Here is a 25,953-nt window from a genome sequence, read left to right on the forward strand (position 1 = left end):
TGTCTTCTATTTATCAGTCATAGGCAACTCACTTGTCATGTCTTGAGGGGGTTTATTCACTTCATTCATTCATTAATTCCTCAGATATTTATTGAGCACCTTCTGTGGTCCAGAAACTGTGCTAAGACTGTGCCTGAGTCTTGCAGCATAGATAGGGAGACAGATATTTATCAGTCATAAAAAAATGGAAATTCTCAGCAGTTTTAAGTGTTACAACAAGGATTTATATTGTTTGATGACCAGTAAAAATAGCAGTTTTGCCCTAATCAGGTATCTCAGAGGCTACTTGCCTGAGAAACTAACCACTGAGCTGATGAGTCAGAACCAGTCAGGTAAAGTGGGTGGGAAGCTGCTTCTAGCTTGGGGACAGCATATTTACAATTTCTGTAATATAGCTCTTGACCAATTGTACATAGGTTATCCTTTGCCTAGGAATGATCTTTTCTCCCTTCTCTGCCCAGTGATGTCACTCTCACCCTTCAAGACTCAGTTTAAATGTTACCTTCTCTGAGAAGCCTCCCCAGACCCAGCTTCAAAATTTGTCACAGGCTCTTCTTTACTCTTGCATATCTTTCACATGCTTCTATTCCACAACATTTATGATTATTTAACCCTATATCTGTTTCCTGTACTACACTATGTGAGCCTCAGGGAGCAAACTGTGTATTACATATCCATTAGCCAACAGCAGGACCTGATTCAATGATGGGATCAATAAATAACTGAATGAAAAATAGATTTGACTTTTTGCACTTCATACTTAGGACATTTGGTAAAGTATATGACTGAGGCTTTTCTAGAAACACATAGCTCCTCAATGGCCTGGGCTATAGTAGATGTTCAACAAATGTCTCTATGTTTACAAGATGGGAAAAATGTTGCCTGACATACCCTTCCTTTTCACATTTGAGGGATCACTTCAAATAGTTTCCGTTCATGACCCAGGTTGTCTATGGAGACTATGCCAAATGATTGCATTTTGGGTCACAGAATCTGGATTCAAAACCTTCAAGGGCTTGAGGTACTAGAGAGGAAAATCAATTATACTGGAGTTGGCAAGATTTACTCTTCCTGTACTCCATTTCAAGTTTTTCACATTGTATTCTTCCCTACATCTGCCTATTTTATTATATGCTCTATCCATATAAAAACCTCCTCTGATGTTAATTTTGCATTCCTACCTGAGATGAAAAAACTCTTTCAATTAGCATTGGTCTCTACCTTCTCTGAACAAATATTATTCTTTTAATCATAGCTTAGACCAATATTGTAGATTTATTATTTTTTAACTTACTGATGTGAGACTACTCATTTAAATACTAGATAATAATTATGATTAACATTTACTCATTGCATACTTATTACCAGGAAAGAGATTTTTTATTGTAGTAAAGTATACATAACACAACATTTACCATTTTAACAATTTTAAAAATTGAAGTATAGTTGATTTATAATATTGTTTAGTTTCAGGTGTACAGCAAGTGATTCAGTTATATATATATATTTTTTTTCAGATTATTTTTCATTATAGGTTATTATAAGATACTGAATATAATTCCCTGTACTGTAGGGTAAATCTTTGTAATTTATCTATTTTGTGTATAATAGGTTGTATCTGTTAATCCCATTTTTTACCCCCCCTTCCCTCTCCCCTTTGGTAATCATAAGTTTGTTTTCTATGTCTGTGAGTCTCTTTCTGTTTTGTATATAGACTCATTTGTATTATTTTTTAGATATAAGTGATATAAAGCATTTGTCTTTCCTCTGTCTGACTTACATCAATAACTATAACGTTTTCCAAGTCCATCCATGTTGCCTCAAATTGCGATATTTCATTCTTTTTTATGGCTGAGTAATATTCCATTGTATATATATACCACATCTTCTTAGGCCACTTATCTTGTTGATGGGCACTTGGGATATTTTGATGTCTTGGCTATTGTAAACAGTGCTGCTATGAACATTGGGGTGCATGCATCTTTTTGAATTAGAGTTTTCATTTTTCCTGGATATACACCCAGGAGTGGAATTGCTGGATCATATGGTAGCTCTATTTTTAGTTTTTTAAGGAACCTCCATACAGTTTTCCATAGTGGCTGCACCAATTTACATTCCCACCAACAGTGTAGGAGGATTCCCTTTTCTCCATACCCTCTCGAGCATTTATTATTTATAGACCTTACAGATGGCCATTTACAGATGGCCATTCTGACTGGTGTGAGGTGGTACTCATTGTGGTTTTGATTTACATTTCTCTAATAATTAGCAATGTTGAGCATCTTCCCATGTCCCTTTTCATGTGGCCTTTAATTAGGCCATCTGTATGTCTTCTTTAGGGAAATGTCTATTTAAGTCTTCTCCCCATTTTTTGTTTGGGTTGTTTGTTTTTTCAATATTGGGTTGTATAAGCTCTTTATATAATTTGGATATTAACCCCTTATCAGTCTCATTGTCTGCAAATATTTTCTCCCAGTCCATAGGTTGTCTTTTCATTTTGTTGATAGTTTCCTTTGCTGTGCAAAAGCTTTTAAGTTTGATTAGGTCCCATTTGTTTATTTTGCCTTTATTTCTTTTACTTTGGAAGACTGATCTAAGAAAATATTGCTATGATTTAGGTCAGAGAATGTTTTGCCTATGTTTTCTTCTAGGAGTTTTATGGTATCACATCTTATGTTTAGGTCTTTAAACCATTTTGAGTTTATTTTTATATGTGCTGTGAGGGAGTGTTCTAATTTCATTGATTTACATGTAGCTGTCCAGCTTTCCCAGCACCACTTGTTGAAGAGACTGTCTTTTCTCCATTATATATTTTTGCCTTCTTTGTCATAGATTGACTGTAGGTATGTGGGTTTATTTCTGGGCTCTCTATTCTGTTCCATTTACCTATGTGTCTCTTTCTGTGCCAGTACCATGCTGTTTTGATTACCATAGTTGAGTAGTATTGTCTGAAGTCTGGCAGGGTTATGCCTCCAGCTTTGTTCTTTTTACCTCAGGATTGCTTTGGCAATTCTGGGTCTTTTGTGGTTCCATATAAATTTTAGAATTATTTGCTCTAGATATGTGGAAAATGTCATGGGTATTTTGATAGGGATCACATTAAATCTGTAGATTGCTTTGGGTAGTATGGCCACTTTAACAATATTAATTCTTCCAATCCAAGAGCATGGGATATTATTTCCATTTCTTTGAATCATCTCCAATTTCCTTTATCAAAGTTTTATAGTTTTCAGTGTATAGGTCTTTCACTTCCTTGATTATGTTTATTCCTAGGTATTTTTTTATGTGATTTTAAACGGAATTTTTTTTTAACTTTCTCCTGATATTTCACTATTAGTGTAAAGAAACGCAACAGATTTCTGTATGTTAATCTTGTGTCCTGCTGCCTTGCTGAATTCATTTATTAGTTCTAATAGTTTTTGTGTGGAGACTTTAGGGTTCTCTATATAGAGTATCAAGTCATCTGCAAATAGTGACAGTTTTACCTCTTCCTTTCTAATTTGGATAACTTTTATTTCTTTTTCTTATCTGACTGCTGTAGCATCCTTGTATTGTTCCTGAATTTAGCAGGAAGGCTTTCCGTTTTCATTGTTGAGTATTATACTTGCTGTGGGTTTGTCATAAATGGCTTTTATTATATTGAGATATGTTCCCTTTACCCACTTTAGTGAGAGTTTTTTAGTGAGAGTTTTTATTGTGAATGGATGTTTAATTTTGTCAAATGCTTTTTCTTTGTCTACTGAGATGATCAGGTGGTTTTTGTCTTTCCTTTTGTTAATGCAGTATATCACACTGATTGATTTGCATATGTTGAACCAGCCTTGTGACCATGGAGTGAATCCAACTTGATCATGGTGTATGATCCTTTTTATATATTGTTGGATTCGGTTTACTAATATTTTGTTGAGGATTTTTGCAACTATATTCAACAAAGATATTGGCCTGTAATTTTCTTTTTTGATAGTGTCTTTATCTGGTTTGGGTATCAGGTTGATGGTGGCTTCATAGAATGACTTAGGAGTGTTCCCTCCTCTTCAATCTTTTGGAATAGTTTGAGGATAGGCATAAATTCTTCTTTGTATGTTTGTTTTTGTTGTTGAGTTGTAGGAATTCTTATATATTGTGGATACTAATGTGTGTGTTGCAAATATTTTCTCCAATTCTTTTCTTTTCACTCTCTCTCTCTCTTGTTTTTTTTTTTTTGGCTGTATCAGGTCTTAGTTGCGGCATGTGGGATCTTCATTGTGGCATGTGGGATCTTTTGTTGTGGTGCACGGGCTTGTCTTTAGTTGTGGCATGCAGGCTCTAGAGTGCGTGGGCTTAGTTGCCCTGCAGCATGTGGGATCTTAGTTCCTCGACCAGGGATCAAACCTGCGTCCTCTGCATTGGAAGGCAGATTCTTAACCACTGGACCACCAAGGAAGTCCCTGTTTTCACCCTCTTGATAGTGACCTTTAATAAACAAGTTTTAAATCTTGATTTAGTCCAATTTATCTATTTTTTCTTTTGTTTGCCTGTGCTTTTGGTATCATATCCAATAACCTATCACCAAATCTATTGTCACGAAGCTTTCCCCCTATGTTTTCTTGTAAGAGTTTTATGGTTTTAGGTCTTAAGTTTAGGTCTTTTTTCCATTTTGAGTTAATTTTTGTATATGGTTTTTGGTAAGGGCTCAACTTCATTACAACTTGAGCCAGTTTTCCTAGCAACATCTGTTGAAAAGATTGTCTTTTCCCCATTAAATGGTCTTGGCACTTTTGTTAAAAATCAGTTGACAATATACACAAAGGTTTGTTTCTGGGGTCGCTATTATATTCTGTTTGCTATTTGTCTGTCCAGTGCTGCACTGTTTTGATTACTGTAGCTTTGTAGTAAGTTTTGAAATCAAGATCAGCAAACCCTCTAACTTTGTTCTCTTTTTCAAGATTTCTTTGGCTGTTCAGGCCACTGAAATTTCATATGAATTTTAGGATACGTTTTTCTATTTCCACCAAAGCACCCCTGGGATTTTGATAGGGATTGTATTTAATCTGTATATCACTTGGAGTGGTACTGTCATCTTAACATTATCATCTTCTATTGATGAACATGAGATGTCTTTCCATTTGTTTATGTTTTCTTTAATTTCTTTCAGAAATATTATGTAGCTTTCACCATACAAACCTTTGATCTCCTTGGTTAATTTATTCCTAAGTAGTTTATTCTTTTTGATGCAAAATAGTTGCAAGTGGAATGGATGCTATTGTAAATGGAATTGTTTTTATAATTTGCATGGGGAGGGGTTTTCTCATTGTTAATGTATAGGAATGAAATTGATTTTTTGCATGTTGATTTTGTATCCAGCAACTTTGCTGAATTCATTTATTAGCTCTAATATTTTTTGTGGAATCCTTAGGGTTTTCTACGTAAAAGAGTGTGTCAGAGAATAGAGATAACCTTACTTCTTCCTTTCCAATTTAAATGCATTTTCTTTTTCTTGCCTAAGTGGTCTGGGTAGACCTTCCAATACTATGTTGAACAGAAATGGTGAATGCAGACTTCTTTCTCTTGTTGCTGATCTTAAGGGAAAATTTTTCAGTCTTTCAACATTGTATCATGTTATCTATGGGTTTTTAATATATGGCTTTATCATGTTGAGGAGGTTTCTTCTATTATTAATTTGTTGAGTGTTTTTTTTATCATGAGTGGGTGTTGGATTTTGTTAAATGCAGTGTGTTACATTAATTGATGTGTGCTGAACTATCCTTGAACATGCTGAATCATCCAGGAATACATCCCACTTGGTCATGGTGTATAATCCTTTTCATATGTTGTTGATTTAATATATTATAGATATATCCTTATGGTTACCATGGGTATTACATATAACATCCTAAATGTTATAACAATCTAACTTGAATTAATACCAACTTATTTACAGCCACATAACAAAATTCTTCTCCTATACAGTTCTGTTCTCCCTTTGTTATTAATGTCAAAATGTGGCATCTGGGGGCTTCCCTGGTGGTGCAGTTGTTGGGAGTCTGCCTGCCAATGCAGGGGACATGGGCTCGCACCCTGGTCTGGGAAGATCCCACATGCCGCGGAGCAATTGGGTCCGTGAGCCACAATTACTGAGCCTGCGCATCTGGAGCCTGTGCTCCGCAACAAGAGAGGCCGCGATAGTGAGAAGCCCGTGCCCTGCGATGAAGAGTGGACCCCGATTGCCACAACTAGAGAAAGCCCTCGCACAGAAACAAAGACCCAACACAGCCATAAATTAATTAATTAATTTTTAAAAATGTTGCATCTGTATATAATGTGTGCCCAATAACATAGATTTGTAAATATTTTTATCTATTTGTCTTGTAAATTCTGTAGAAAATAAAAAGTGGAGTTACAAACCAAAATTATGAAAATATTTGCCCATGTATTTTACTCTACTGGAGTAGAGTTTCTTCATATACTGTATATCTTCAACCTGAAGGACTCCCTTTAGCATTTATCATAGGCCATCTGGCCTCTAAGGTTTTGGTGAGAAATTGAGTGACAGTCTTATTCAGGATCTGTTGTATTCAATGAGTCACTTTTCTCTTGTTGCTTTCAAGTGTCTCTGTCTTTGGCTTTTGAAAATTTGACTACATTATGTCTCAGTCTGGGTCTCTTTGGGTTTATCCTACCTGGGGATTGTTAAGCTTCTTGTAAATTCATGTCTTTTTAAAAAATATTTATTTATTTATTTATTTATTTATTTATTTATGGCTGCATTGGGTCTTCGTTGCTGTGTGTGGGCTTTCTCTAGTTGTGGCAAGTGGGGGCTACTCTTCATTGTGTTATGCGGGCTTCTCATTGCAGTGGCTTCTCTTGTTGTGGAGCATGGGCTCTTGGCACATGGGCTTCAGTAGCTGTGGCTTGTGGGCTCTAGAGCGCAGGCTCAGTAGTTGTGGCACATGGGCTTAGTTGCTCTGAGGCATGTGGGATCTTCCTGGACCATGGCTTGAACCCATGTCCCCTTCATTGGCAGATGGATTCTTAACCACTATGCCACCAGGGAAGCCCCAGATTCATGTCTTTTATCAAATTTTTAAAGTCTGGGGCCACTATTCATTTAAATAACCTCTCTACCCCTTCTCTATCTCTTCTGTTTCTGGGACTCCGTAATGCATATGTTGATCTGCTGCAAGTCCCTTATGCACTTTTCTTCACTTGGGTTTCTATTTGCCTCTTACACTGAATATAAAATAATATATTATTTAATATATTCAAGTTTGCTGATTTTTTTTTTGTCTAATCATGTCCACTGTTGAACCCCTCTAGTAAATTTTTCACATCAATTATTGTATATTGTAGCTCCAGAATTTGTTTGGTTCCATTTTATAATTTCTGATTGTTGATATTCTCATTTTATTCATGTGATTTTCCTGGTTTCTTTAGTTATTTGTCCATATTGTCACTTAGCTCTTTGACCATATTTAAGACAATTGTTTAAAAATCTTCGTCTAGTAAGTCCATGACTGGGCTTCCTCAAGGACAGTTCCTGTCAATTAACTTTGTTCCTTTTCATGAGTTATGTTTCCTGTTTCTTCATATGCTTTATGTTTTGTATTGTAAATTGGACACTATTAAAAAGTGTTAATTCTGGAAATCAGATTTTCCCCCTTCCCCAGTTTCAATGTTTTTGATTGTTAAAGGCTGTGGTAATCTGATACTTTTTCTAATTATTTTTGCATAGACTATTTCTTACATGCATGGTAACTTAAAAGTCATTTTCTGTTATTTAAAAATATTTATTTATTTATTTGCCTGTGCTGAGTCTTTGTTGTGGCATGTGGGATCTTTAGTTGTGGCATGTGGAATCATTTTTTTTAAGTTGCGGCATGCGGACTCTTAGAGTCTTAACCACTAGACCACCAGGCAAATCCCTAAAAGCCTTTTTCTTTAGTTCATTTTGTGTATATCTGCTTTTAACTGTTTTGACAGAGATTTTCTTGAATGCCAGAAGCTGAAACAAACAACACACGAACACACACACACAAGAGAACAGCCACCTTCCCTATTCTTTGCAGGTTGGTTCTGTGCTGGGGCATTCCTTCACCATTTAGCTAGAATTGCTCTGAGCCTAGGTATCACTCCAAGGTGAAATCTTGACTTCTCAAGATTAAGTAAGACTTCTTGGCATGCTTCTTGTGTGGACATGTATATATATATATATATTTTTTTTTTTTTTGCTGCACCATGTGGCATATGGGGACATAGTTCCCTGAACAGGGAGCAAACCCGCACCCCCTGCAGTGGAAGCGGAGTCTTAACCACTGGATCACCAGGGAAGTCCCTGTGTGGACATGTGTATGTCTTAGTAAAGTCCCCCCTATATACATCTGCTTTTGAATGTCTTAATTTCCCAGAGTTTTACCCTAGCTTTTCCTCCAGGCCATAGTTTGTGTCCCCACCAATATCTTTTGCCCCAGGCATTCCACCTTGAAGGTTTTATGAGCAGTGCATGCTCATTTCCCCACCTGCATTCTGAGTAATGTGAAACAGTAATGTGCCTTGCATCAGTCCTTCAAGTATCCTCAAGATAGGTTAGAACAGAGATACACAATAATTTGCAAACATGGTCTGCTCTGCTCCCTCAAGTTTGAGGAGAAACTGGGTTGCCACCAGGTCAAGACAGAGATCACTGTTGTGCTGGGGAGGGGTGGGGAAAGAGTAAACATGCCACAAAACATTACTAACATTTTGAAGATGGCTTTTCTTAATTGAGCATTTTCTTGTTTCAAAAAACCTTTGACTGTTTCTCAGAGGTACTACAAAGTTGGTTCAGAAAGCTTCTGGGTTTTTTTTGTTGTTGTTTTTCAGTTTCTATGGGAAAACAATAGCTTGGAGCTTCCTAGTTCAACATTTTGGTAACGTCATTTGCAGGAACTGTATTTTTCACATATTTCCCATTCCAACAATTTTTATTTTAAAATGAAGAAATTGGGACTTAGGAAGTTTTACAAATTGCCAAAAATTACAGAGCTTTTTAATGGAGTTGGGATTATACTCTTCTAATGAGAAGTGGCTTTGTCTTATTTACCATATATTGGGAGCTCATAGCATCTGACAAGATGTTTACCTCATATTTAACTGGCTGGGGTAGAATTAAGCAGGAAGGGGACTGTCTTAGCTTGAGCTACTATAACAAAATACCATAGACTGAGTGGCTTAAACAACAGAGATTTATTTCTCACAGTTCTAGAGGCTAAGAAGTCCCAATAGCAAAGTGCTGGCAGATTTGGTGAAGGTCCATTTCCTGGGTTGTAGACAGCTGCTGTCTCACTGTGTGCTTGGTGCATACACGAGGCATTCCTTATAAGGGCAATACTCCCATCATAAGTGTGCCACCTAATCTAAAACTAATCTCCCTAAGGCCCCATCTCCAAATACCATCACATTGCAGATTAGGGCTTCCACACATGAATTCTGGGCTGGGGTGGAGGGGGAATTTCCTTATTCACCGAAAAGAAACTTTAATATAATGGTATTAAGCAGTGATGGGCTTCAAATTACTTTGTTCAGAATCCTCATGCTGAAGGACGTGAATCACAATTTGAACAAATGCAAAGGCATACTATGTTTTGGGACAGAAAGACAGTATCATAAATGTCATTTCTCCCAAAGTAAGTGTATAAATTTAGTGTAATTCCAATTAGAATATCAAAGCGTTTTTGTAATTTGAGAAAACTATCTTAATTTATATAGAAAGAAAATTAACTTAGATTAGCCAATAAAACTGAAAAACAGTGAGTGGGGGACTTGCTGTAATACTCAGTATCAAAATACAATAAGGCTAATATGTTATCAATTAATATGGTGTTAGTATAGGAATAGAAAAACAGATTAATGAAGCAAGAGAATATAGAAATAGGTCTTGGTATAAATCAAAATATAAGGCAGTTTAAGTTGAATGAAAAAAAGATCATATGGTTAAAGGATTACAAAGCAAAGTTTTAGTTGAGTAGGAAAAGTGTGGTTATCAGTAAAGGATTAAGAACAAGTCTTTCCCACTGATTCATCTCTGGAAAAATGACTTTAGATTTGCCTTTCTACCAGTTTCCTTGAAGAAAACACCACTGTAAATCTCTCATCTGTAGCCTGTATCTGGATGGGGTGAACTGTTAACTGGCATGTAGACATTGACAGCCTATATAAGTAAGGCATCACAAGTCCTGGGAAACCAAGGCAGTGGCTTCTCTGTGCTTAAATGATTATCATTGTTACAAGTGAGTGTGCCCCATGTGATGGTGGCACACCGTGCAGATGCCCTGGTTGATTATTATAAAATATGCTGGATGAGAATGTTAATGTTTCCCAGTGCTGAGGTGAACCACGCCCATTTTGATCTTTTCTCCTCTGTGCAGTGCTGAAGCAGTGGAAGCTGTGCTTGCTTGGATAGTTGCAGGACTGTCGATGAACATGCTGTGAAGACATTTTTTTGTCAGGACAAATCTAATAATAAACTTAATGCCAGGTTAAAGCTTATTCTGTTCTCCCTCTCTCTTTTTGATTGCTAGTTCAAATCTGTGATTGCTTCTGGTGGACATGCAGGTGTCAGAGCTGTGTGACTTGCTGATAAACTGGCTGCTGGATTATTTTAACAAATTGTGCTTGTATAACTGGCAACCCATCTGGAAGAAAAGAAAATGAACCCTCATATATGACATTAAAAATTCAATTCTAGATGGATTAAATATTAATATATTGCAAAAAGGAAATAGACAATTTATAAGAAAACCTAAGAAATAACATATATAATCTAGAGATTAAAATATCTCTATAACCAATCCATAAACTTCCTAATGTCTAATACATGTAGAAGTCTTCAAAACTGACAAAAAGATAAATAATCCTATAGGAAAATAGGCTAATATGAAAATTTACAGAGAAGCAAATCTAGGAAAAGATGAAGTTTATACTCATCAAACATGAATTTTAGTATAATACCACCTATTGCATGGCTGGAGGAAACTTGTCTTTTTGAAAATAACTGATTGCATCTTAAAATTTTAAAATAACACATATCCTTTGATCTAGCAGTCTGTTGCCTATAAACTATGCCCCAGAAATAAAAATAAAAGGTAAGGGCCAATATAAGGGTGTTTACTATAGTGTTGTTTGTGATGGCAAATAACTAGCAACAAGTTGAATTAGTAGGGGGGGATGGCTGAATAAATTTATAGCACACAATATCACTGAATACTGTGCAGCAACTGCTTATCTTACTCTATCTGACCATTATAATCATTATTGTTGCTAGGCCTTGGCACTGACCAGCTATAGGCACCAAAAGGTAATCCTCCTTATTTGGTCTGGATTAGAGTTCCTATTTGCTCTGGTGATTTCAAAGCTGCACCAGCACAAAGGGATAACACTTAAGGAATATGAGAGAATGCTTAATGAGAAATGGAAGAAAAGAGAGGATAATTTAGATTCACATAGATATACATGTATCTTATTTGGATACATTACCTCACAAAGTCAACCTATGGCATTTATAATCTTATCTCAAGACCAACCTTCAAATATGCTAATAATAAGCCATGCAGTGCTATAGTTATAGTAGCATAGTATTATTCTGGGTTTAAAAGAAATTGATATATTTGAAAGCAGCCTAAGTTTTGTGTTACATACTCATTTTTTATCACTATTCAAAAAGAGCACTAAATGCTTTCTATATGTCAAGTTATTGTGGAAGGGAATCAAAAATCCTCATAAAGATTTGCTTTTAATAAAAGAATTCTGTTTAGGTCTGAGATCTCCCTTTTCAGTGCCATTTTCCTGAAGGAAACAAACAAACTAGAGGTGGGGGAAATTGATTGACTGTGGCAGGTTAGAGAAAAAGAATAGTCTGCATTTAAAACTCAAGCTGAAATGCAAGAGTTGATGTTTTACTCAATGGCATACAAAAAAATGTAAGAGTGACATGTTTTCCTCATTTAAAAAATGTCAAATTTCTAATGCCAATATTGGTTATGTGGACTATTAAAATTTCTGATAAATGTTTCTGAAAAACTAATTATCTCCAACAAGTTTGTGCATGTATTACTAAGTGATATGATCCTTAAATGTATGTGATTCAATCACCTGTTGCAAAATCATACTATAATCTACTGTGGTCTCAGTAGAGACCACACAGAGATTAATGATATGACATTTGAGAGTAAATTTAAATAACTAGATTTGTTACCATTCCAATTTTTAAAATTCATATTTTATAGTAAAGTTATGATTGTAGAAATATCTTCTGTAAAATATCTGCATCTAACTGGGAATGTGAATCCACTATAACATGTACTCCATATAGTTTCCCTACTCCTATCCCTATCTTTTTTAATTTTCAGAAGTTTAAAAGAAACAGCATAAACAACAGAATAAACTCATATACTATTACAATTCAGATTTAACTAATATTTTGTTTTATTTACTTGGAATCTTTATTTCTTTTTAATGAGATAGATATTTAGATACAAAGCTGAAGTGTCCTTTAACTACCATGTTTGGCCCCATTTCCCTTCTACTGCCTTTCTTTTTAGAGACAACCACTTTTGGGAATTGAGTGTGTATTCTTCCAATCCATTCTTCATAGTTTTACATAAAAATGTTCACCATAACCAATGCTTTAATACTAGTGTTGGTTAGTGTTGATTTAATTCAAATTCATACAGGTATAATTATAATATATTCACTTCATTTGTTTTCACTCTACATGATTTTCATATCTTTCTCTATTAATACATATAGATTTAATTTGTTAAACTTAACTACTAGAGAATATTATACAGTGTGACTGTATCACATTTTATTCATCCATTTCAAAAGTGACAGACATTTGTTTCCAATATTTTGCTAATATAACTCATGCTGCAATGAACATAAAGGTACAGGACTCCCTGGGTACATGTATCAGTTTCTTCACTATATGTGTGTATACTCAAGAGTGGGTATTCTGGAATCTGTTTTCGAAATTCTTTCCTACCCTGAGGTTTGAAAAAATTCTCCTATAAAATTCTTATATTACTAAGTTTTGCTCTTTGCATTCTAATCTTCACAACACTTTTGGATTTTTAAATAAATACTTTAATGTATAACAACAGCAAAGATCTAATATTTTTCCATATGAAGAGTCAATTACCCTGAGACCATTTTTTAAATCATCCAGATTTTCCTACCAACTTGTGATTACCACCTCTATCAATTGCTAATTCCCCATAAAGATATGCATATGTTTCTGGATATAATATTCTGTCACAATCTTTGTTTTCTATTACTGCATCAAGAGCAAATAATTTTGATGACTATACATGTAGCAAAACATGTAACAAAAAAATGACAATTTTGGGCTTCCCTGGTGGCACAGTGGTTGAGAGTCCGCCTGCCGAGGCAGGGGACATGGGTTCGTGCCCCGGTCTGGGGAGATCCCACATATCGCGGAGCGGCTAGGCCCGTGAGCCATGGCCGTTGAGCCTGCGCGTCCAGAGCCTGTGTTCTGCAACAGGAGAGGCCCACATACCGGAAAAAAAAAAAGACAATTTTGTCTCTTAATTTCACATCTTAATACCTCGCATATCTTTGTCTGAATGCATCAAGTAGGCCTTCCAGAACCATGTTGATTAGTGTCCATGACTGGATCCTTACTTTAATGAGAATGCTCCTAAAAGTACAGCAGGAACAATGTTTGTTGTGGGGGTCTTGGGGTGTAGGTTTTCATGATACTGTGATAGTTATTAAATTCTCAGTATATTACATTTTGAGCTGTTGCTGAAGGATTTTCCACATTCATGTGACTTTACTGTAAAATGAATTTTCTGATATACTGTTTAATACGAATTCTCTTGAAGGTGTTCCCAAATTCAAGGCATTCATAGAGTTTTAATGAGTATGAATTCTCTGGTGTCTAATATGATGTGACTTCTGGCTAAAAGCTTTTCCACATTCATTACACTGATAAGGTTTTTCTCCAGTGTGGATTCTCATATGCAGAGCAAGAGTTGAGAACTGAGAGAAGGCTTTCCCACATTCATTACAACCATAGGGCTTCTCACCTGTATGACTTCTCATATGCACAGTAAGAGATGAGCTTTGACAGAAGGCTTTCCCGCATATTTTACATTCATAAGGCTTATCACCTGTATGAATTCTCACATGTACAATGAGAGATGTGATTCGAGAGAAGGCTTTTCCACATTTATTACATTCATAGGGTTTCTCTCCTGTATGAATATTGTGATGTTTAATGAGGTACTGCTTCTGCCTAAAGATTGTTCCACATTCATTACATTTATAGGGTTTCTCTCCAATATGAATTTTCTCATGCTCAGTGAGGTTTGATTTCCCACTGAAGGCTTTTCCACATTCCTTACATATATAAGGTTTCTCTCCTGTATGACTTCTCTGGTGTCTAATGAGGCTTGACTTCTGAATGAAAGCTTTCCCACACCCTTTACATTCATAAGGTTTCTCGCCAGTATGAATTCTTTGATGGATAATGAGGTTTTCCTTCTGGCTAAAGGCTTTTCCACACTCATTACATTTAAAGGGTTTCTTTCCACTATGGATATTCTGATGTTTAACGAGGTATTGCTTCTGGCTGAAGGCTCTTCCACATTGATTACATTCAAATGGTTTCTCTCCTGTATGAATTTTCTCATGCTCAGAGAGATATGATTTTCCATTGAAGGCTTTGCCACATTCCTTACATACATAGGGTTTGTTTCCAATATGATTTCTCTGGTGTTTAATAAGGCTTGGCATCTGAATAGAAGCTTTCCCACATTCATAAGTTTTCTCTCCAGTATGATGTTTTTGATGAGTAAGCAAGTTTCCCTTCTGGCTGAAGGCTTTTCCACATTTATTACATTTATATGGTTTCTTTCCTGTATGACTTCTCAAATGTAGAGTAAGGGATGAGACTCGAGAGAATTCTTTACCACATTCATTACATTCATGTGATTTCTCTCCAGTATGCATTTTCTTATGCTCTATGAGGTTTTGCTTCAGGTTAAATGTTTTTCCACAGTCATTACATTCATAAGGTTTCTCTCCAGCATGAATTTGATCATGCTGAAGGAGATCTGATTCAGGCTGAAGGCTTTCCAACATTCTTATCATGCACAGATACCTTCTCCAACAAGAATTCCTTAGTATCTCTTGACATGTGACATGGATGAAAGCTTTTCCACATTCAGTAAATTCATATGGTTTCTCTCCAATAGTAATTCTCAGCTATCTAACAAAGTTGAATATATGATGAAAAACTTTTCACATTGGTTATCCTGTGATTAGCTGATTACAAATTGGGATGAAATATAGCATCCTCATTATATTCTTAATGGTTCTTGCTTAGACAGCTTCTCTCATATTTAAGTGTAAATTAAATGTTCCAAACTCGTTTAAACTGAGTCCCATACACAGAGGAGTTGTCTTAAAGAATCAATGTCTGTGCTCAGAAGAAATACTTTTCTGCTACCTAGGTTTTCTGAGTTTTTCTTTAGCTGTGCTTTCATGGAGAAGGATGAGACTTAACCCACAAGTCTTTCCTGTTGTGTCTTTATTTACTTATAAATTTCCCAGGCCTTTTCTAAAAAGGAGTACAAAAAAATCATCATTGAAAAGAGTTAATAACTGTAAAATATTTAATGCCTGGCATGTAGTAAACATTCAATAAAGTAGCTATCATCATCATCAATATCACATTTGTAAATTTTCCCACTATTTTTAATAAAATTTCAAAAATATGCAATTTAAAAATAGACTTTATTTCAAACCTAACCTACCAGTATAAAAGAAAGCTCAAATGCAAATAACATCCATGGGTGCATGTAGCTTAAACTGCTTTTAAATGAAACAATGTATACTTTATAAATCAGTAAAGTAAGGGAAAACATAAAGAACAGGTGACAAACAGGACGAAAGACAAACACGTAACATTTGGAAAGCCTAGGATGAAGGGATAAAAAATAAAATGAATAGGAGTATTAATAAGGGCTATGTGGTTAAATAAGACATTTATTTCTACATTTTCCTGAAACTCCATTAAAATGACAATGGGGATGAAGGGCATTACTCATAAAATCTAAAATGTTGAGGAGACAACAGTGAATGAAAGTATTAGGAAATTTTGAAAGGAAAGCAAATAAAGGACTGTAAATTAACAGCAGAACTGAGTGACTTAAATAAAATGCTAGCAGATGAGGATGTCACTTAGAAGCAAGGTAATCTGTGACACAGCTGTCAACAGAAAGGCACTATAACTGGAGACATTGCATGAGAGTGGAAGGTGGGGCTTATAAAATGAAAGGAGCAGCTGATACACCCAATTCTCCTAACTGGAAAGAAATAGGAATTTATTATCCAGACAAAGTACAACTGCGAAACTCCAAATTTAGTGATGACAGGGAAAGTAGATGAGAGTACCATACTGAAAGAAGTGGATGAGTAAAAGTTTATATATAGTATAGGCTCCCAACTTCTTTCTTCTGCTAGACTCTAAGAATGCTGGTAGTTGTTGGATAATGGAAGCGTTCTTGTTTGAAAAAATGAGAAGATCATGAGAACACCTACAGATACTGACATTTGGAGTCATATAAAAGAAAGACTTAAATATCTGACTGAATGCTGCACAGTGAAGCCCACCATTTTACAAGACCCACCCATGGACACAGAGATTACAATAATCTTTCTGGTACCTCAATGTATTAATGTAGAGTTAAAGATCACAAAAATTGGACAAAAGCCATAATGTGAAAGATCAAACAAATAGGAAAAAACAAGGCAAGGAACAGAAGAGCACATACATACAACATATAATTAGTATCACAGAAAGCTAAGAGATTATATAGCAATGAAATATTAACAGGATTCTATAAATAAGTGCTTTTGGAAATAAACAGTATGATGCTAACCTTAAAAATTCAATAGGTTGGGAAACAAAATACAGAATATCTCCCAGAATAAAAAAATTAAAAAAAAAAAAAAGGAAGGAAGGGAGAAAGGAATAAAGAAAGAGAGTAATGACTGGGAAATTAGTAGTTTAGTGGAGGAATCCAGGAGGTTCAAGAGAAAATATGAAGCACCAGAGAAAGGAGTTTCAGAGAAAATATGAAGAAAAATGAATGCAGGAAATTTTCTGAACCCCATCTTTCATATTAACATGTTGATAATGATTAAATTGATTACATTTAAAATAGGTAAAATAGCTGTATAAAATATGGGAATAAACACCAACAGACACAAGTCAAATGAGTTGAAAGTGGCTGTCTATGTGGAACAAAAACTGTGGGTGAGGAAGAATGGAGCAAGCATAGTTATAATCCTATTTGACTTTTAAAAGCCTCTATTTGTTATACTTACAGAGATCTTGAAGACTTGAGCCTTTTAACTTGACTCAGTCTATAATTGTATAATAACTATAGACAGTGCTCTTTTTATCTTCTTAAAACTGAGTTTCACATGGGCTAAACAGCAAAGTACACATATATTTAATGGGAAAGAAAATATGCCAGAAAATAGCCATTTTTACTTCCAAATCTGATTTTGATTTCTATTTTGATTATTGACACTATCGTTTCTTGATACAGAAACTGTCATTGCCATCAAATTCAATTTTCATTTATTTTTCTCCTTTCATTATGCCTGATATACTGGCACCTAAGCCCTTTTCTTGTCAAGAGCCCTTTCCTTGGCCTCTCTCTAAATCCTTTCTTTTATAACTGTTTTCCATCCACTCACTGCAAACCTTGGACATTATCCTGATCTATCTGTCTTAAAATTATATCCTCATTTTCTTATAAATCATTTCAAGAACTGATTAGTAATATGCTGCCACTCATATCAGTGCTATAATTTCCATAACTAGAAAAAAATACCTCAACCTTCACTGCATACCATAAGCAAAAATTCACTCAAAATCAATTATAGACCTCAGCATAAGCATTAAAACTATTAATAAAAAAACTATTAATATAAAAGAAAAAGTGGTAGACTTCATCAAAATTTAAAAGTAATTAATGCCCTTCAAAAAACACAGTTAAGGACTTCCCTGGTGGCACACTGGTTAAGAATCCACTTCCCAATGCAGGGGACACGGGTTCAAGCCCTAGTCCAGGAAGCTCCCACATGCCATGGAGCAACTAAGCCCGTGCACCACAACTACTGAGCCTGCGTGCCACAACTACTGAAGTCTGCGCACCTAGAGCCTGTGCTCTGCAATGAGAAGCTACCGCATTGAGAAGCCCGCACACTGTGATGAAGAGTAGCCCCTGCTCGATGCAACTAAAGAAAGCCTGCATACAGCAAGGAAGACCCAACGCAGCCAAAAAAATTTTAATTAATTAATTAATTAAAGAAAAGAAAAAAAAACACAGTTAAGAAAACAAAAAGGAAAGCCATAGACTGGGAGAAACTAATAAAGGGCTTGTATCCAGAATATATAGAACTCTTGAAACACAATAATAAAAAGATAAACAATTTAGTTTTTTAAATGGGAGAAAGACTAGGGTAGACATTTCACAAAATAAAACATTTGTGCTCAAGAATGCAGACCAGAAGGATAGAAAACTGGCCTTTCTGCCAATAAGCTTCAATGTATGTCTCAGACATCAAAGCAAAAAATACAAATCTAACAGAGTATATACTTAAGATCCAAGTTGCTCTGGAAGCTACAATATAAGATGGAGATACAGAGATTAGAGAGATTGGGATAGAAGTGAGAGACAGTTTAATAAAAATGAAGTTCAACGTTGAACAGTGGATAGGATTTTGATAGATGGATCACTGCACAATCAACGGCAAAGATGCAAAGAATTTCATACTATGAAGGGGGAGGTGAGAACAGTGCAACTGTTACTATTTAAAGCTAGAATAACAATCATAATCACCAACTGTGCAGTAAAGGGAAGAGGGAGACTGAAAATATTTATTGTAAAATGTATAAAATATACATCACTCCTGGTAACAGACAGTAAATAGATATTATCTCAAATCAAAGATGAAGACTAAGAAAATTATGAATATAAAGGCAACCATAAGAAAAAAATATAAACTTTCCAAATTTTCGGGAAAAAAGACATATATTCAAAACAAAGTAAGATCCTATAGCAAAAGATACAAAAGATAAAAGATGAGGCAGAATTTAAAACAGCTGGGAATTCCCTGGAGGTCCAGTGGTTAGGACTCCGTGCTTTCACTGCCAAGGGCATGGGTTCAATCCCTGGTCAGGGAACTAAGATCCCACAAGCTGTGCCGCATGTCCCAAAAAAAAAAAAAAAAAAATTAAAACAGTATATAAAATAAAATCAGAGAATCAATACCAACCATATTGTTCCTGTCAATAAGTGCAACTAGAATAAAAATAACTATTAAAAGAGCTATGATAGGATCATACAGAAAATTCTCAGGCCTCAAACCAGACCTCCAGAATCAAAAAACCTGTGGGTAGGGCCCAGCAATCTGTATTTCACAAGCCCTTCAGGTGATTTTGATTCATGCTAAAGTTTAACAACTGATATAGCAAAACCCCCCTAAACTATATATATATATATATATATATATATATACAAGATATGCATGTAAAACAATATATAAGAAATGGTGAAAATAAAGACTAAAGATAAAATAAAGAAGATAATCATGAATATATAAAATACAGAAATCCAAGATACAAAAACACATTAGCAACTGAGAAGACTACCTCTCAACCTAGGAGATCAAATCCATGAAATATGCAAACATATAAAAAATGGGAACATGAAATAAAAATATGCACTTATTTATAATATAGAGCTAACTAGTTTATTCTGCATCTTGAAAATAGATAGTGAACCATCTTTTAAAATGCTCAGAGAACATTCTCAAAATCAGTCCACATAGTAGGCCTATAAAATCTCAAATATTCCACAAAGTAGAAAAGGACAGATAAAATTCTGACTAAAAAAAAAAAGTCATAAATTAGAAAAATGAAAATCTTTCACGTGTAAATTCCAAAATCTACTGGCTTGAACAAACTCTTTGGTCAAAGAGGAAATTAAAATAAATTGTGTAATGTTCAGAATGTTATTCAGAACACATTGTATATCAGAACCCAGAACCCATAGAACACATTTGAAAATAATGCGTGGAGAAGTTTTAGCATAAATGTTTACATTATTTTTAAAAGAAATAATCATAATAAACATTCCAACTAAGGAATTACAATAAGGAAAAGTAAATAAAAGAAAAACAGAAAAATTAGTAAAGATAAGAAAAGAAATTAATTATTACAAACAAAAATAGAAGTAATAATAGATTCATGAGTTGATTCCTAGGGAAAAACTAAAAGGGAATAAAAGCAAAATTACAAAAATAAAAAATGATTATTTGGGAATAAGGATTGTAGAGATTATTTTGCTCAACCCTATGCAAATAAATTTGAAAACCTAGCAAATATAACCTCTGAAAACTGAGACCAGAAAAGACAGAAAATCTAAACAGAAAAATAAACATAGGAAAAAAAGAGATAATCATTCAGACATTTTATCACCCCAAAGTCCCAGGTATACATGGCTTAAGATGTGAATTTTACTAAACTTTTAATAAAGTACAGTAATACTATATATTTAAAATTTTCCAATTCTTAAATTCATTAAATTTGCAAAAGCATGATGCTCAACAGATCAGGACTAAGTTCTGTATTACTAATAAGCCAAAAGAAAACACAGAAATTATATCTCCTTGGTAATTAAAGCCCCTTGTATTTTTACAGGGATTATATCAACATCCTTCACACATACTTATCAAAACTGAATTTTTTAATACATCTTTAATGGAGTATAATTGCTTCACAATGCTGTGTTATTTTCTGTTGCACAACAAAGTGAATCAGCCATATGCATACATATATCCCCCAATCCCCTCCCTCATGAGCCTCCCTCCCCCCCTCCCAAAACTGAATTTTTTATACTGTGAAATGACAGTCCTGAACTGAACTAGGCAACATTGTCTGAATACCAGGCAAAATGGTCCTTTCAACAGCATTTATCTTGTGGTTTAAAAAGTATTTTCAAAGTATAAATCAAAATGCTCTAATGCCAAGCAAACTAACTGTGCTATAATGCCTGAGTTGAGTAGTTGCAACAGAGATCCTATGGCTTACAAAGCCTAAAAAACTTACTACCTGGCCCTTTACAAAATAATTTATTGACCCCCCCCCCCAAACACACACACCCTAGAGTGGTGATTCCTCTCTCCTCTACCAGGCTGGAACAAGGATGCATTGCTGATCCAGCTTCAACCACAACTAAATGATAAAGAGACACCTGGAAGAAATCTGGATCTTAAAGTACCACAAAGACCAAAGCTACCACGCAAATTTTGACTACTCAACACATAAATGATATGTGACCAAGAAATGAATTCCTACATTCCTTAAACCAGCACATTTTGGGGTTTATTATAGTCACTTAGCTTTACCATGATTGATAACACTTTTTAGTCCAGTTTCATTGCTTTACATATCACGTATCTGCAGATGCCAACTCAACTCAGGCATTATAGTTTGAAAGTAGTCTCAGACCCTAAGAAAATGAATGAACTTTTTACAAAAACACATAGCAGGGTATAGTTGCCAACCTCTGCTCTTAACAGGTCACCATTTAAACAGAATACATTGAGTTTGCTTAACATTTGAGCATTTTGATATATGTTACAACTCTTCTCAACATAGCAATCACAGTAATCTTGTCACAGTCAAATCATATCACTGCTCTGCCTGAAAGTCTCCTTGTATACTCATAAAACATTTAGAAGCATACAATGTTAATAATTGCTGCTTCCAGGGAGCAGAAATGGAGAACTGAAAACCAGGAATAAGGAGACATATCTATTCTTTTAATTTCTATCAAGTATATGTATTAGAGTTTAAAAATAATAGTACTATTTCTCTTTAAAGTAACAGGGAATTAAACTAGTAGGAAGTCAGCACTCATTTCCAAGCCTGCATTATTGTTAAAAAGCAGGAGGTGGAGAAGAGTTATACTATGATATCTGGAGGTAAGAAGACAATAAGGAATAAGGATAAAGGGGTAAAATTCAACTCTGAGGTATATAACGATAGAAGGAAGGAGAAATGACAGTTAAATTTTAAAGAAAAGAATCTACGTGCTAGTTTTTGAAAGATTACAGATCTATAATCCTTGGCAAGAAGGACTGAATGAGGAGTCTAGGCATATAGGAGTCTATAAAGGCATAAAGGAGTCTAGGCATATAGGGAGAAGTAAAAAATGGAGAATGTTAGTGAGAGGGAGAAGCACGAAATTTAGGCTGTAGAAGTCATAAAATTGAGACTGCAAATGAGGTAGAGAGGCTGGCGTCCGGAATAGAGGTTAGAGAGGCACCCAGTCCTCCAGAATCTGAGAAAAGAGCACCAATCCAGGAAGAACAGGTGGAAATGTTACCTAGGTATCTAAAGAATTCCTAGCAATTTTCACTCCAAAGGATGGGGGCTGATAAGAAAATCTCCTCAAAAAAAGTTTCAGGGAATTCCCTGGTGGCGCAGTGGCTGAGAGTATGCCTGCCGATGTAGGGGACACGAGTTCGTGCCCCGGTTCGGGAAGATCCCACATGCTGTGGAGCGGCTGGGCCCATGAGCCATGGCCGCTGAGCCTGCGCGTCCGGAGCCTGTGCTCCACAACGGGAGAGGCCCGCGTACCGCAAAGAAAAAAAAAAAAAGTTTCAGATGTTGTAAACTCACTGAATAACTGTAATGAGCTTTTATTCCATTCATACCTGCTGGGTTCTTCCTAACTCACCTGGAGAACACCTCCTTTACATTTCTTCCTCAATCATCCATTGCTCTTCTTGTTTGAACTGGTGACTTTAAAATTCGAAATACTAACATAGGACTTGGATGTTACTGCTGAAGGTCAAAGTAGCATCCCAGAATTCAGGCTGAGCCCTTAGACCCTCAAAGGAGTTGAAGGATAAGGAAAGTTCAGCTCCTGGGGATACAAAAGGAAACTGGCTTGTGAAAAAGAATAAAGTAACGCTGACCCTTTGGCTTAAAAACTGGAGCACATACATACATGTGAGCACATGGAAAAAAGAGTATTTGTAATTTGCATCTCAGGCCAAACTCATTAAGCCATTTAAAGGCTCCATACATTTCAAAAAATGGGAAACAGAAGCTATCGTATTTTCAGAATTCAGGTTATACAGAGAAACTACAAGACTGAGTTGCTAGAGTTCTCTAGAATCACAACCTGTACGGGTACCTTTGAGCAGGTGTCACTTGTAGCCTTGCTCCTGATTGAACAGTCACAGTCACACTTTTGAGTATCATAATGACACTTTTCTCATAAGTGTGAAGTCACCAACCTTGAGTGATATGGATAAAATATAAAGGGAATGACTCTGAAATAATTCATGAATCAGAGCTCTTAAAATTTTTAGAAGCCTAATATTTTACCTAGGTTATGTTACTCTAGGAGGAATTAAATATTTTAAGCGTGCTATAATTATATGGTCATTCAATTCATTGGTTCAGCAAACATATATATATATTTCTCACTTATTATATGTATTGAAAAGACCATGGTCTCCAATTTGTAATGGGGTATGATAGCTAAAAGGATCATACTTCCTCACAAGCTTGATCCAATGTAGTATGCTTAGAATCTGCCTGGACAGTGCTATTAATTGATGAAAACAGGTAATACAGAAGTGGGAAAGGATGGAGGCAAACTGCAGGAGGAAAGACATAAGTATGACATTCTGGACATAAAGAGTTCGAAGTTCCTATGCAACCTCCAGATAGTGCTGTCTATTAGGCAGTTGGATATATGCATGAGGAGCTCAGGACAAGCCTCAAAGAGGAATGATCATTTGTTAGTCCTGTGTCAGGTGAAGCCATAGCAGTGGAATTTTGTTGCTCATAGAGTTCTTAGAGGTGAAAAAAAATGATCGAAGTCAGAAACTTAAGAACACTAATATTTAAGGGAAAAACAGAAACGTTAAGTCACTAATGGAGGGTTTTTCTTTTTTTTTTTTTCTTGGGGGGGTTGTTATTCCTTGGTTTTGACCGGAATTATAAAAATGAGAGAAGTATTATGGAAATCAAGGAAACGTTCAAGAATGAGGCAGTGATAAACACCTGAAAAGGAATGGAGTGAACACAGAAATCTAATTTCTCCATCCCAATTAAAAACGGAAGTGTACAAAACATGCAAGCAAAAATGTGATTCTTATCCGTGCCCTAGCTGCTGCATCCCCTCACAGATATTTTTATTTTCTGTGTAACTACAAATATACATTCCTATCCCCACTTACTAAAAAAAGTAGTGTATTACACCAAATATACACTTTACTTTCTTCATGTAACAAAATACATTGCAGACTTTTAAAATCTATCTAACATACTGTATATATTTCCATTTGCTCAAGTCTTCTTTTGGGTCTTTCATTAACATTTAAAAATAATCTTCATAAAGGTTTTATACATTTACTGTTTATCCCTAGGTGTTTTTTCTGATTTGTTGCTATTGTAAATAAAGTAGTCTTCTTTATAACTATTATACTGATTATTTTCTGTACGTATCAAAGCTATTATTTCTATACATGAATTTTTGTACTGTGGTACTTTTCTTTTTCGTTTTATTGAAAAATATGTTAAGTGTGATAAAATACTGGAAGAAATTCTCTTTGTAGATAAAAGAAAAATTTGTTTCTTTACATTTATAAAGGCCATTTCGTTTGGGGAAAACCTGGTCAAATTAGGAGTCAGACTGCCATGCTCACTGACAAACCAGGGAGTCTTAAATCCGTTACTTGATTTCTGCACCAAAGACAGGACAACTTGCTTCCCAATTCCGTCTGTGCTGTGTGCACTAGTGGAAACTACCTCTTAAAGCTATTCCTTAGTCCAGAACTTCTCAAAGCAGCCTTACCAAAATTCCTTCAAATTAAGAAAATTCAATACCTACAGGGAGTCTAGACAACCAATAACAAGTTTCCCGGAAATCTTTCCTCTTTAAAAAGAAACGAAAAAACGAATGCTGATTTTGTTTTCTACTCCATAATGAGTCTGCTTTTAGCCTTCTCCCTTTCTCATCTTTCACAGATACGGATGCTCCAGAGAGATGCATCCTTATCATTATTTTAGAAACTAGAAAAGTGAGGTTTACATGGTACTACCCCACTAAGTTCACAATGCCACCCAAACTCACAAACCTGGAACCATACAGGGTGCAACTCTACAACCCTCTCACACTCCCTCACAACCTTTGTCACCCACCGGAGAACCCGCCCGTTTCCTTCTGTACCCCTGCCCCCATCCACAGAAGCTTTGAACACTGCACGTCACAGGAGGCGATTCCTCCCCTTCAGTTTCCCCAGCCCGGTAGTAGGCTCCACAAAACCTCCCTTACAGCCTCCCCGACCGGATTCTAAACCAAGAAACCCAGGTCCCGCAACAAGATCTGCGCTTCGCAGAGCCAAAATCAAACTCACCAGCAGACAAAGACGACGAAGGCGAGCCGGAAAGCCTGCGCCTGCGCTTGCGCCTGCGCACTCCAGGCTGGTGAGCATTCCCAGAGGTCTCCTGGGTTCCACCAAGCCTGGGCTCAGTACCGGACAGAAGCAGTTGATGTCGGCCGGTTGTCCATTTTTTTTTTTGACTGTGGACTACATTTCCCAGAAGTTTCAGTGGTTCGAGTCGGCTTTTCGAGTCAGCTTTCGTGCTTTCTCAGCTCCACCATAGTTTGTGGGACTGTCTTCCTGGTTGGGGGAGTAGTGTACGTAGGCCGAGCCTCAGGACTTAGGTAACACTCTATCTTTGCTAACTACATCTGGAAGAGGGCAGTGATGTACCTTGGGTTATAATAAGCTCAGTTGAAGCACGCCAGGGTGACTCCAACTAGGAGCCACGGTGCAAGGCTACGCCAGGAGCGCCAGAAGACTCCAGGG

The 25,953-nt window shown here is 35.9% G+C and overlaps 1 protein-coding gene across 1 annotated transcript; it reads right to left on the reverse strand.

Moving 5' to 3' along the window:
• Nucleotides 1-12,683: 12,683 nt before the first annotated feature.
• On the reverse strand, nucleotides 12,684-25,521 carry ZNF260 (zinc finger protein 260). The gene is made up of 3 exons (XM_060132393.1): nucleotides 25,498-25,521; nucleotides 22,803-22,991; nucleotides 12,684-15,598 (listed from the first exon to the last, which is right to left on the reverse strand). Exon 3 carries the CDS (start codon nucleotides 15,127-15,129, stop codon nucleotides 13,891-13,893), a length of 1,239 nt encoding a protein of 412 aa, XP_059988376.1. The 5' UTR covers nucleotides 15,130-15,598; nucleotides 22,803-22,991; nucleotides 25,498-25,521; the 3' UTR covers nucleotides 12,684-13,890.
• Between the last annotated feature and the right edge of the window lie 432 nt (nucleotides 25,522-25,953).

The sequence above is a fragment of the Lagenorhynchus albirostris genome, chromosome 19 (assembly GCF_949774975.1).
Source record: "Lagenorhynchus albirostris chromosome 19, mLagAlb1.1, whole genome shotgun sequence".
NCBI classification, from domain to species: Eukaryota; Metazoa; Chordata; class Mammalia; order Artiodactyla; family Delphinidae; genus Lagenorhynchus; species Lagenorhynchus albirostris.